Genomic DNA, 12,205 nt, shown 5'->3' on the forward strand with positions numbered 1-12,205 from the left:
CCGCGCCCCTGCCCCGGCCGGGCCCCGGCCCCCGGCGCCATGGACAAGCTGCCGCCGTCCATGCGCAAGCGGCTCTACAGCCTCCCGCAGCAGGTGGGGGCCAAGGCGTGGATCATGGACGAGGAAGAGGACACCGAGGAGGAGGGGACTGGGGGCCGCCAGGACCCCAGCCGCAGGAGCATCCGGCTGCGGCCGCTGCCCTCGCCCTCACCCTCGGCGGCCGCGGGCGGCACGGAGCCCCGGGGCGCGGCCCTCGGGGCGGCGGACGGTGAGGGGCCGGCCCGCGGCGCGGGCAAGTCCAGCACCAACGGCGACTGCAGGCGCTTCCGCGGGAGCCTGGCCTCACTGGGCAGCCGGGGCGGCGGCGGCGGTGGCGGCGGCGCCGGAGCGGGGGGCGGTAGCAGCCACGGGCACCTGCATGACTCCGCGGAGGAGCGGCGGCTCATCGCCGAGGGCGACGCGTCCCCCGGCGAGGACAGGACGCCCCCGGGCCTGGCGGCCGAGCCAGAGCGCCCCGGCACCTCGGCTCAGCCCGCAGCCTCGCCGCCGCCGCCCCAGCAGCCGCCGCAGCCGGCCTCCGCCTCCTGCGAGCAGCCCTCGGTGGACACCGCTATCAAAGTGGAAGGAGGCGCGGCCGCCGGCGACCAGATCCTCCCAGAGGCCGAGGTGCGCCTGGGCCAGGCCGGCTTCATGCAGCGCCAGTTTGGGGCCATGCTCCAGCCCGGGGTCAACAAATTCTCCCTGAGGATGTTTGGCAGCCAGAAAGCCGTGGAGCGCGAGCAGGAGAGGGTGAAATCGGCCGGATTTTGGATTATCCACCCCTACAGCGACTTCAGGTAAGGAGGCCGACGGGATCCTGTGGGTTCCCTGAGCGGTCGCAGGCATGCTTCCTCCTTCAGCCCTGCCTCTCAGCCGGAGTTAACTTTCCTTCCTCGCGCGCGGGGAGCTCCGAGAGATGTGGGGCGCCTCTAGGCACCAAGACACCCCCAGACCTCCGCCTGCACCGCGCTGGGAACTTTTTCTGTGTTTCAGGCTCCAGTCCTCGCCCTCTTGGGGTCTGGGCCACTTTAGAGGCCGGCTGAAAAGGGGTTCTGAGCCTGGCCTAGCCCTGCAGGCAGCCGCGAGTGGGCTCTGCCACTTTAAGCCACACTTCCCACCTCCCCGCGCTGGGCTGCAGTCAGGGTAGCTATCCTATAGGCAGTTCCAGGCCATTCCGCCTGCTGAGCAGGGCCACGAAGGGAGACAGACCTCTTGGCAGAGGTGCCAGCTCCTTGGGCACTGACCCCAAGTGTTCTCATCTCCTTCTGGGAAGTAGCAGCTGGGGAGGGAGAGCTGGGCCCCCCAGAGGACTGAGGTGCAGGATAAAAGCCCTCCATGCCCACCTTAACCCAGGGTCCAGACCCTCATGGCAAGTGGTGGGCCAGGAGCAGGCATTCCTGGCACCTGGCATCAGGACCAGCAGGACAGGATGACCTTGCTCATAGTGGTCAGGGAAGATGCCTGGTGTCCTGACTGATGAGCAGCTGGTCTGTGACCCCAAGTTCATCCAGTGCCCCATCCTCACCCCGGAGGCCCAAACTCCAGTAGCTACTAGGACTTCCTGGCTCAGTCATGGGTCCCCAGACAAATGGTGGGACTGTCAGGCAGGGAGAGGGGCCCTGCCCTCTCCCCCAGCCCTTGAGTCAGATGCCACTGAGGAACAGGCAGCACTCGGGGCCTGTGGGGGTATCTGCAAAACATGAGGTTGGTGATTGCCTCTGAGGTTGAATAGGGATGCCCCCAATCCCAGTCAAGGTCTTAGGGTCCCCCAGCACCCCCTGAGTTTTCCTGATACATCAGACTTAAGTGACAGTCTAAAAAACCCTACCCTTTAAAGCTGGGTCTAATTCATTCTCCGCACCCCACCTCCCAGCCCTGCCCCCTATTTCGCTCCTTTCCCTGCCTACCCTGCTTGCCTGCCAATATAAATGAGCATTTTGCCAACCCAGAGCCCTTTTTGCAAACTCCAGGGAAGCTAGGTTTGTAATGAGAGCAAAGCCATTTTCCATCCAATGGGAGAGATTTCTCATGCTGGGAGTGACCAGTCAGGCAACACCCGATGGCTTAAAATAGTGGTGACCAGAGCCCCCACCCCACCCTTCTTGGTTTTTTTTTTTTGAGGGATGGCTCTTTGTAACCCTAATATCAAGCGTTCCCTTTCCAGGAGTGTGGGAGGCCACAGGATAAACAGATAAGCATAGTCTTCAAGTTGTGTGAGCCAATGTGGGACCCTCCCACCAGGAACTGTGGCTGTTCCCCAGGACCAGGTTCCCAAAGTGTGGGCTCCCCTCTGGTCAGTGCTATGACTTAAGGCTCTGAGCCTGAGCTAGGAAGGAGTGGACAGGAGTTGTATATCCCGCACCATCGGGGGTCGGGGGTGGAGTGTGAGGGGGGTGACGGCTGGGCTTCCCTTCCCCCCTCAGAACTCCCAGGAGGTGGTGGCAGGCCGGCTGTGCCCATCTCTACCACTTGAGGGCCTTCAGGGGCCCCCCCTCCCCTTGCTCATCTCCCCACTGTCTTGGTTGTCGGAGAGCCTCTGGTCAGGGTTCTCCTAGCCAACCCCAACGCGTGGGATGGTGGGGGGTGTGAGGGGCCAACCCCAAGCTCCCCGGCCTCTACAGACAACAGGCTTTGATTGAGCACCTTCTGGGAACTGGGCCTTGTCTTCCCAGTTCTCCCTTATCCTGGATGGTGAAGGGTTAGGACTGGGTTGATTGCCTCATGGGAATCTCCCCGCCTTCCCCATCTTCCTCTGCCCAGTTTGGCTGTCTGTCCGCAGTCCCCCTGCTGCAGACTCTCTCACTAACTGCAGGCTGCCCGGGACATGGCAGGGGTGGCTGGGGGCTGCGCGGTGGTGGGGATCGGGAGGGGTGCGCGCAGCAGGATTGATAAATGGGTGACAGGACAAGGGGTCAGACTGGGCTTTGAATCTGCTTGTACCACAAGCGGCAGAGACAGGTAGCTGGAAGCCCACATCTCTGGGGCTGGGTGGAGTGTAAGAAAAGAAATTCAAGAAAGACCATCTGTGTGTGTCTGCAGGGGCAGGGGTCAGACCTCTAGGACAAAACAGCTTCCCCAGGTTAAAGAGGCAAGGGCCTGGCTGAGTCTTCTAAGCTTAGGAAACCCACCACTCAATTTGGCATCACCCCCACCAACACCCCAAGCAGAGTTTCAGCCCCCGGCCAATGGGCCTCTGCGTGGAGCCCATTCCCACTGCCCTGCTCAGCCTCCCAAGAGCTTCTGCAAGCCCTGCTCAGGCCAGTCGAGGATTTATTCATCATGTTGATGGGCAGGAAGCATTGATCCTGCGAATTGGTTTAATAAAGAATCGCCAGCAAACCATGATAGATTGAGTTTGCGGTTTGGAGTTCAAGGCTCACTGTCATGGGCCACTTCTGGCATCTCCCGTTCCTGGGGGAGGAAGGTTGGATGCCTTTTCTGAGGGCCCAAGTGGACTGTGCTCTGAGGGATCTGCAGAACCTGGGCCATGGCTAATAAGAGGATTTTCTGGGCTCTACAGGCTAGTCTGCCCCCTGGCCCCCACTCCCCACCCCCTCACTTCCCAGTTGCCTTTTAAAATTTATATTTAAGGTTTGGTGAGGGAAAAGGCCAGGACGCACAGCCCCTCAGGATGGTGCTCCCTGGGCTCCTGCCCAAGGCTGGTTGGGCTCTTGGGTCCCAGATGGTTCCTTCCTTCCGCATGAGCCATGTCCTGGGAGCCCCGTGTGGCAGTGGGAACCCCGAACAAATAAAACATAGTGTTTTTCCAAAGAGAGAGGAAAGGAGCAAGGGACCTGAGTGAAATGTACCTGGTTTTGTTCCCAGAAGCCTGTCAGACTTTCAAGTGTTAGGCTCAGGGGGTATGCCTGGGTGTGTATGTATATGGCTAGGTGTCTGTCTGAGCAGGTGTCTTGGAGCTGTGTGGGCGGACTGGGGGCTGGCAGGGAAGTCCCCATGTGGGATGTTCGTGATGGAGTACTCCTGTGCACCAGACTCTAGCTTGGCCTTGAGAGGGGAGGCAGACAGAAGCTCTGCTCCTATCTCTCCTAGCCTGAGCCTTCTGAAGCTGTGAAGAAGGGAAGGGAAGAAGTGTGCTAAAGGGTCCTTTCCTTGGGACAGAAAGCGCTGGACCCTGAAATCATGGAACCTGGGCCAGTGGCCTGATAAGTCCCTAACCCTGACTTCTGGGGCTGGCCCCCAGCCCCAGGCACTGCCACTGTCCCACTTCACATCATGTGCCCAGCCCTCTCTGCTGTGGGGCTCTGCTTGGGTTATGAGCCTTCTCTGAGCCTCAGTTTTCCCACCTAGCAAAATGGGAATCCTTTTGCCCACATCAGACCTGTACACCCGTGGTCACCCTGTGGAGGCAAGCAGCTCCAGAGCACTGTCTGAGCCCAGTGACTCTGCTGGGAGCCACACCGCCCCCACTCTCACTGCCTCCTGGATGTCCTGGATGGACCACATAGGCCTCCGTCCTTGGCTCAGGCCAGTGCTTCTGAACCAGTGTCAGGGACCTAAGTGAGAATGTGCAGAAAACTCTAGATAGAGTGCGTATGGAGAAAGATACACGTATATCCAGATACAATAGGACGCTGAGTTTCTGGGGTCTGTGGACTCCCTAAGTTGAAGACCATGTAGCTCATGAACCCCACTCTAGCTAGACCATCCCAGAAAAGAGTGTCTGGTCTGGCAGGGGCAGGTGCTGACCTCTTAGAGCCCACGCTCCCTGGGGCTGTCTGTAACCTGAGACCCCAGCCTCCCACAGCTGACAGGATGGGCATGAAAATGGAGCAGAGTTAGATGCTGAAGGAGGTAGTCTGGGGACTAGTTAGTTACTTTTCTCTCTCCTCAGTCCCACACCCAGCAGTCTCCCCTTCAAACCAGGCTGGACTATTTGCATAGGAGGTGGTGAGGAGGAAGGAGGGAGCAGCCCAGCTCTGGGTTGGTGGCTAGGGGGTGGGGGGTGGGGGTCTTTCCTGGGAGCCATTACCCAAAAACGGGCTTCTGCTCTCAGGAATGTGGGTGCTCACCCTGTCTGTTGTGTGGAAAGCCAGGCCCAGAGAGGAGCTGCAGGCTTTGCGGTGCTGGGGGCGGGGGAAGGGCGCCTTGGTGCAGAGGGGAATTCCAAGGTGAGCTGCCTGGGCGGTGCTGGCAGCGGGCACAGTGGGCAGCAGGATTCTCCAGTGATGAGGACGTGCTCCCCCTGATAAGCCTGGGCTGGTGGCAAAGGCCAGCAGCCAGCTTGGGGCAGAGGTGCTCCTGGGATGCGGGGTGTGCAGAAGCCCCATGGGGCCCGGCCCCTTTGCGTCGCCTGGGTGGGGAGGCCAGGGCTCCAGCTTCTCTCCCTCGAGAGGCTTCAGTCCACGGTCTGACCGCGGCCTGATGAGCCTGGGGGCTGCTCCCCTGCCCAGCCCTGCCCCCCTTTGTTCCCTTAGCAGCTGTGAGCTGTGAGGCTTATGTCAGGTGGCCAGCCTCACACAGTGCTGAGCTGTCTGCCTGTCTGTCTGCCTGTCCACCTGCCTTCCTTTCCCCTGCTTTTGGGCCCCTGGGTCTTCTGGGGTGTACTCTCGGGCCACGCGGCCACTGTCATCCATCTGTCCCCTGCCTAACCACCTCAGGGCATTGGGATGGAGCTCTGTGTTTGTTCGAATGCGGCACTTGTCACATTGTCATGTCATCCGACTTGCCTGGGGATCTGGTGAAACTACAGGTTCTGACTCACCAGGTCAGAATTAGGCGCGGGGTCTGAGAATCTACATTTCTGCCACCGGCCCAGGTGATACTGATGCTGTGCTGCGCAGCCCAGAGCTGAGCTCTGAGGAGTGGGGTTCAGGTCATGTTTATGTTCTCTGCTTAGCCTGGGCTCCCTGACGGAGTTCCCTGGGGGCAGAGATCGTCTACTGGTGGCCTCAAGCGCTGAGCGCAGCCGGGCGAATTCTGTGAACCGGTGGAGAAACTGTTAGCCTCGGAAGTCAGCCACATGCTTGGGGGTGTTGAATTCCCAGCCCTCCCTCACCTCCTGCACTGCTGTGTGGACCCTGCTGGCCCTGGAGGCTGGCCGATGGGAGTGGGCAGGGGGAGGCCACGTAGCCAGAGGGCCCTTACCAATGCATCCCGTCCTGTCTGTCACTTGGGTGGCTTCTCTCCCACCAGCAGTGCACCCGGCCAGAGGAGCAGGGGCCAGGAGTGCAGTGACCACTGTGCGGCACGGAGGTTTCTGGGAAGGAGCAGATGTCAGCAGAGAGACCAGAGGTGTCCGGGCAGGAGAGTGGGTGTGAGGTGGCCCTGACAGTGGCTGCCTGGGAAGAGGAAGAGACGTCCAGTAAAAGCAGCTGGTTTGACACCTTGAGGTTGTGGGTGGGGGGTGGGGGTTGTGTGAACCTCAGTGCCCCCTCCACTGGCCCACACCATGCCTAGCAGCCTCCCCCGTGGGCTGGACTTGCCCGTCACTTCTCTCTGCCCCCTCCCACCGTGGGAGGCAGCAGGCTCCATACAGATGATGGAGATGACCGTGTCACAGCAGCCTGAGTGGCCCCTTGTCACAACACTGGCCATCCTGGGGGAGTTTGCCCTGAGTAAGAAGGTGCGGTCCCAGCAGGGTGGCGGGGCTCGTCACAGATCCAAGGAGGCCACTAGCTGCCGCACATACACCCCTTGGCTCAAGAACTCTTACAAAGCTGCGACTGCCAGTGGCTAATTAATAGAAGGGCTACTAAGGCCGGCCAGGCCAGCCTGCTGGGGCCCAGGGGATATTGAAGAATCCACGATTCCCAGCCAGAGCGGGCCGTGGGGAGGGCAGGGGCATTGCCTTGGCTTGGGAGAGGATGTTCCCTGCCAGCCAGGCTTTACTGAGAAAGCATTGCCAGGGCCCTGGAAATCTGCGATTCCCAAGCCTAGGAGGTGACTCGAAGACACTCTTCATCATCAACCCCCGCCCAGGATCAGGGTGGCAGCCACACAAAGTGAGGGTGCGCTCCCCACCACCAAGGCTGCTCAACATGAGACAGCAGTGCTTAGATCGGAAGTTGCTAAGCAGCATCCCATGGACCAAATACAGCACCCAGATGTGTTCTGTTTGGGCAGCAGAGTGTGTCATAACAAATCCAAGACGGTGTTTTAAAATGGAAAGATGTGACATAAAAATTTGGCTTTCGGGCTTCCTCTGAAAAATTGGAAGCTCTGGCAGCTCTGGCCCCACGTTCCCACACCAAAGCAGGCTGCTGGAGCAGACTAGAGGCCGCCCCGTTTAGTTTGGCGTGTGCCCTCCCGTCACCCACTGTCCCTAACGTCCCATGCCCAGCCGTGTAGTCATGCACCCTGAGCTGATGACCTCCCCCCACCACCCGTAGGCTTCTGAGTTTACAACCCTCGATTCAACCCAACAGAGACTGAAGCCAGGGGTTGCCGGGTCAGTAACCGCCGTTTATGGGCCATCCATCTATACAGGTACCAAACTGCTGGAAACTTTGTCTCCTGTTTTATTTACTCACGGTGGCCTGAACCTTATGTTCTGCTATCCCCGGTTTAAAGATAAAGAAACGGAGTCTCTGACGGGAGAAAGAGAAAGATTTGCCCGAAATCATGCCACCAGGAATCTAAACACATTCTTGTCTCTCTTTGTCTCCTTCCTCTTCTTTTTTGTTAGCTTTTGAAAGCTAAATTACAAACAGAGTTCAAGAAAACATTCTCCTGAGAATGAAAACATGGCAGATAATGTTTGAGCACACATCGTCGGCGGGGAGGGGTGAGGTGTGCTGTGGGAGCCGCCTTGGGAGAGGCAACAGGCCCCAGCACACCGGGTCTGGACAGGCCTTAGCGAGCCACTGGCCTAAAGCCTTCATTTCATCAAAGGGGAGCAAAGGACCAGAAAGGGGGAGCCACTGACCCAAAGTCACAGAATAAGTCCGTGTCAGAGATGAAATCAGAACCCAGTGGGTTATGTAACGTCTGGCAGCAAAGATCTTAAAATTGCACAGTCTATCCCTAGATCCCAACCAGAGGTCCTGAATGGTTTTGTCACTGGAGCGTTTTTCTGTTTTAAAGATTTTTAATTTACTTATTTGAGAGAGAGCATGAGAGAGAGAACATGAGGAGGGGCACAGGGAGAGAGAGAGAAGCAGACTCCTCACTGAGCCGAGAGCCTGACGCGGGGTTCGGTCACCGACTGAGCTCCCTAGGCGCCCTGACCCTGGCGTTTACATGGTTGCCCCAGCTCCATGCCCAAATTTTAGGGTGATGGGTATTTTCTGAGTCCCTTCTTAACTTAAGCCAATCCAGTGAGAAGGGAGTCTTTCCGTACCTGAAGAGGCAGCGTCTGGAGGCTTGGATGTGCTTGCCCTAACCTCTCACTCTGGGGATGCCGGATCAGGACCCTGACTGGTGCGGGGGACTTAGGGATTTTGGAACCATATCCAGATGCCGTGGATACACCTGTTCTTCAAGGGGACAGGTAGCCCGTGGAATCTGTGTTCTTTCCACCAGAGAAATTGGTGGTCATGTGGTCTATCCATTGCATCCTTCAGAGAAGTGAGGATGTGGAGTCCTGGTTCAGAACTGTGTGTCCAGGGGTGGGGCTCAGGGTGTGATCAAGGTCAGGTGTCTCTCGGAGGCCACAGTTTAGCCCCACGCTGACCAGGATCCAGGTTGAACCTGACACCGAGATAAGGCCTGGGTCTGGGCTCAGGGACTGGAGTCCTCGAACAAAGCCTTGGAACCAACCCCAGTGCCTCCCTGAGGCCTCAGGACTCTGGGCAAGGTGCGCGTGGGGGCCACCTCCACCTGGTGCCCTCCCCTTTAAGAAGCCCTCCCTTTCTCTAAGCTCCCTGAGCTCCTACACCTCTTAGCGTCTGAGCCAGCTGCCTCTGGTCCTCTCTGGGAGGGAAAGTACAAATTATAAATAAACAGCAGTGCCACTGCTGCCGACACCAGAGCCTCCGAACCTGACACGTGACGGCTCCCCGCCCCGCGCTGCTCTCTCATTGTTTGGGGCTGGTGTCTGTCTGCCTAACCAGGCGGCCAGCTCGGGGCTTCCGCACAGCGGGGCTCGGGCTGGGCAGTGTGGGAGCCCAGAGCTGGCTGGGATGTGTGCTGTCTTGATAGAGGGACTCCCTACACCCCACCACACTCTGAGCCCCACAAACTTCTGAGACCGGCCGTGGGGCCTCCGGGTCTGCTCGAGGCAGCTGCGGGGGCCTGATAATTGGCTGCTGATGATTTTGTGTCTGTCTAAGCATTTATCTACGTGGGTGGACGTGTTATGTCTGCGTGAACGAGGCTTTCAGAAATTAGTATGTAACATTGGGCTGGCTCATGTACCGTCTTCTGGGCCTGGGGAGGGGCAAGCTTAAGGGGTGGGGATGGGTCGTATGCCCTCAGAGATCAGATGCTCCATTCCAAGACTGTTGTCACCCATTTTGGAGGATGGGGGTCACTACCCACCCGGCAAAGAAAATAGGATTTCAGCCCCTCTTAGGGTAGATCAGCATGGGATTGATGGTCCGGGAAGGCTTCCTGGAGGAAGCAGATCAGAGCTGGATTTGAAGGAAAGACAGAACCATTCTGCATGCTTTCTTGGAAGTAGGTTTCTGGGAGATGGAGCTAAGGGATTGGGGGTGGTGGGAGGGTGTTGGTAGCCCCTAAGAGCGGGTTACTCAAAATCTGCCTCTTTGGACTTGTACTTATTAAGCTCAGTGCTTCTCCCTTAAGGACCGTGAGCCCCCCCGCCCCCGTCTTGACCCTGCTGCTGTCTGGGTATGTGTGCATATATTTGCGGGTGTACGGGTGTGTGTGTGTGTGTCTGTCTGTCTGGCCTCTCCTCCTGGGTCCTTGTGGCCCAGGGAGCTCTCCTGGCCCCAGCCCCCGGGCCCAGCTGCCCAACCTCCGAGACAGCCCCCTTCTCTTGCTGTACTACACCCGGAAGGCAGGTGTTGCCGCCGCATTAATGTCACTGAGCGTGTGGCCTGGAGCCCAGAAGTAATTACCCTGCAGTTCCCTGTTGTAGGCTGGAGCAGCCCCTGTCAATGATTAACGCGAGTCCCCAGCCGGTTGTCACCAAAGCCAGCTTCTCCCACCTATCGTCCGTCACAGCATACACAGCGGTTTTCCCTCCTGCAGGGACAGGAGAGACCCTCGAGCCCACAGGCCCCATCAGGGCCATCAGCGCCTCATAGAAGAAACACGGTCCAGCGGGGGAGACGCTGCAGCTGGGGCCCGTCTGCGCAGCATCGGGGCTGGCCCACCCTGGAGCCCTGTGTTCTCTCCTCCTGAGCTTTCCTAGCTTAGAACCACCCCCCCCCCCCATGCTGAGCTGGCCCTCCTGACCCTCCTCCTGTTCCACTGTATGACCTCAGCAAAGTCCTTTCCTGTCTCAGTGTCCAGGGTCAGGGCTCAGTCTGAGGCTGAGAAGAGAGCAAAGCTAATTGCCCAAATAGGTATTGAACCCGCGATCCTGACCCCATTAGTACAAATTGAGCCAGCAGGGCAGGGACAGCGCAGCTGATGAGTGGAGCTGATGAGAACCTCCCTCCCTCCCTCTTTCCCAAGACTCTGCAGAGGCCAATCCAGGCTTGAACCTGGAGTAGTGCAGCCCCAGGGCTCCTGGGGCAGCGGGAATTCCTGCCTCACGGGCCTCTCTCCACGGAGGCTCTGCCAGCCCTTTGTGCCTGGGGAGTGGGAGACAGAGGGGAACAAGGTGGAGGCTCCCCAGCAGTGTCTGTCTGGTCCGCTGAGCACCCCCCCACCAGCCCCCACGAGATCATGGCCTCCGTGGGAGTGGACATCAGGCTTTCCTTTTTTTCTTTTTTTCTTTTTTTTGTTCTCTGGGCAAAGGACAGCAGCTCCCTTGTCCTCCCAGCCATCTCTCCTGGGGGACAGTTGTCCCCTTCTGGAAGCTCAGACCTGGCCCTGGAAGAGTTCAGAGGTGAGGCTCCATGGGGAGTATGGGTCATCCTAGACAGCTGCGCCCAGAGGAGTCCTGGGGGGCAGGCCTGCAGCACCACGGGCTTTGGAATTGGCAGGGGAAGGAAATGCGGCAAGCTGTTCATCCTGTCCCAGAGGCTCTGAGGAGTCATCCTCCCGCTGTGTCACTCCCCAGCTTCTGGGGACAGAGCCGAGGGGGCCCCTGCAGTGAATAAGAGGCCAGTGAATGCTCTGCCCCATCCAGCTGTGAGGACCGGGCTGAGGCCTCTCCTCCGGGCGCCTTGCTTTCCTCCAAATGTGGACAGTGCTTCTGGAGAGGGCTGGCTTTTAGCAAGACCCCAGGCCCCTGAAGCTGAAATCGGCGGGCCACACCTGGGAGCTTCGTGTGACTTCAGACGCCTGGTGTGGCACCGGGCGGGTATGATTTTGGGGAGATTGCTTCTGCTTCGGTCACTTGAGGAGCCGGCGGGCTGGGACCCTCCCTACACTAATAGTCCGCAGTTCTCCGGCCAAAGGGCATCTGCCTCAGTCCCTCAGGGCTCCCCGGAGCCTGGGGGTGACATGGTTGTTCCCCAGCCTGCCACCCAAGCCCATGTGTGACAGGCCCCTCTGCAGGGACTCGTTACCTTTTTTTCTGTCAGCAACCAGAATCCTAACTCTCTGGGGGCTGGCGGGACCCCAAGGACCACGGCCCTTGCTCCATGTCCTTGTCAGACTGTGTTTTCCTAGACGGAAGGCAGCGGAGTCCCATCTGGTTCCTGTTGTCAAGAGCCCAGGCACCTCCAGGGGAACCCCCCTCCCAGCAAGAAGGGGGCCACGTCGACCTTCCCAGAGCCAGTATTTAGCTCCCTGCTCCGGGGAGGCCCTCCTGCTGCGTCCATCCTCACCAGAGAACCACTTCTGCCCTGAGCCCGTCCCCCTGGCGCCCCCTCCTTCGGGAGCAGGTGAGCTCTCTCCTACCCAAGTTCCCCTGAGGTTACGCTCACGTGCTACTCCTCAGCCGTTTGCTATTTTTGTTCCAGTCTTCTGTGTGGGGACAGCTGTGCTTGAGCCTTTGTTTCCTGGAAGCTGGGCGGGCAAGTGCTCCAGCTGCTCGCCGCCTCCCCGTTTTTTCCCCAGATAGTCTTGTCAGACTAAGCTCAGAGAGGTTAGGCCACTAGCCTGAGGGAACACAGCATCCTGGCATCTCGGGGCACTGTAGAGCAGATGACTTGCAGTACGCATTGGGATATGTGTGTGCACGCGTGCG

The 12,205-nt window shown here is 58.9% G+C and overlaps 1 protein-coding gene across 2 annotated transcripts in view; it reads left to right on the top strand.

Annotated features, from left to right (window-relative positions):
• The first annotated feature begins 39 nt into the window (after positions 1-39).
• The window catches only part of HCN4 (hyperpolarization activated cyclic nucleotide gated potassium channel 4), a 46,727-nt gene continuing 34,561 nt past the window's right edge, over positions 40-12,205 (top strand). For both annotated transcript variants that reach the window (XR_004285654.1, XM_032342517.1), the window contains exon 1: positions 40-836. Coding sequence is in view for 1 of the 2 variants with exons in the window: in XM_032342517.1 (XP_032198408.1) it covers positions 40-836 (797 nt within the window). In the remaining variant the exon portion in view is untranslated. The remainder of the gene's footprint in view (positions 837-12,205) is intronic.

This window comes from Mustela erminea, chromosome 5, assembly GCF_009829155.1.
Source record: "Mustela erminea isolate mMusErm1 chromosome 5, mMusErm1.Pri, whole genome shotgun sequence".
Taxonomy (NCBI): domain Eukaryota; kingdom Metazoa; phylum Chordata; class Mammalia; order Carnivora; family Mustelidae; genus Mustela; species Mustela erminea.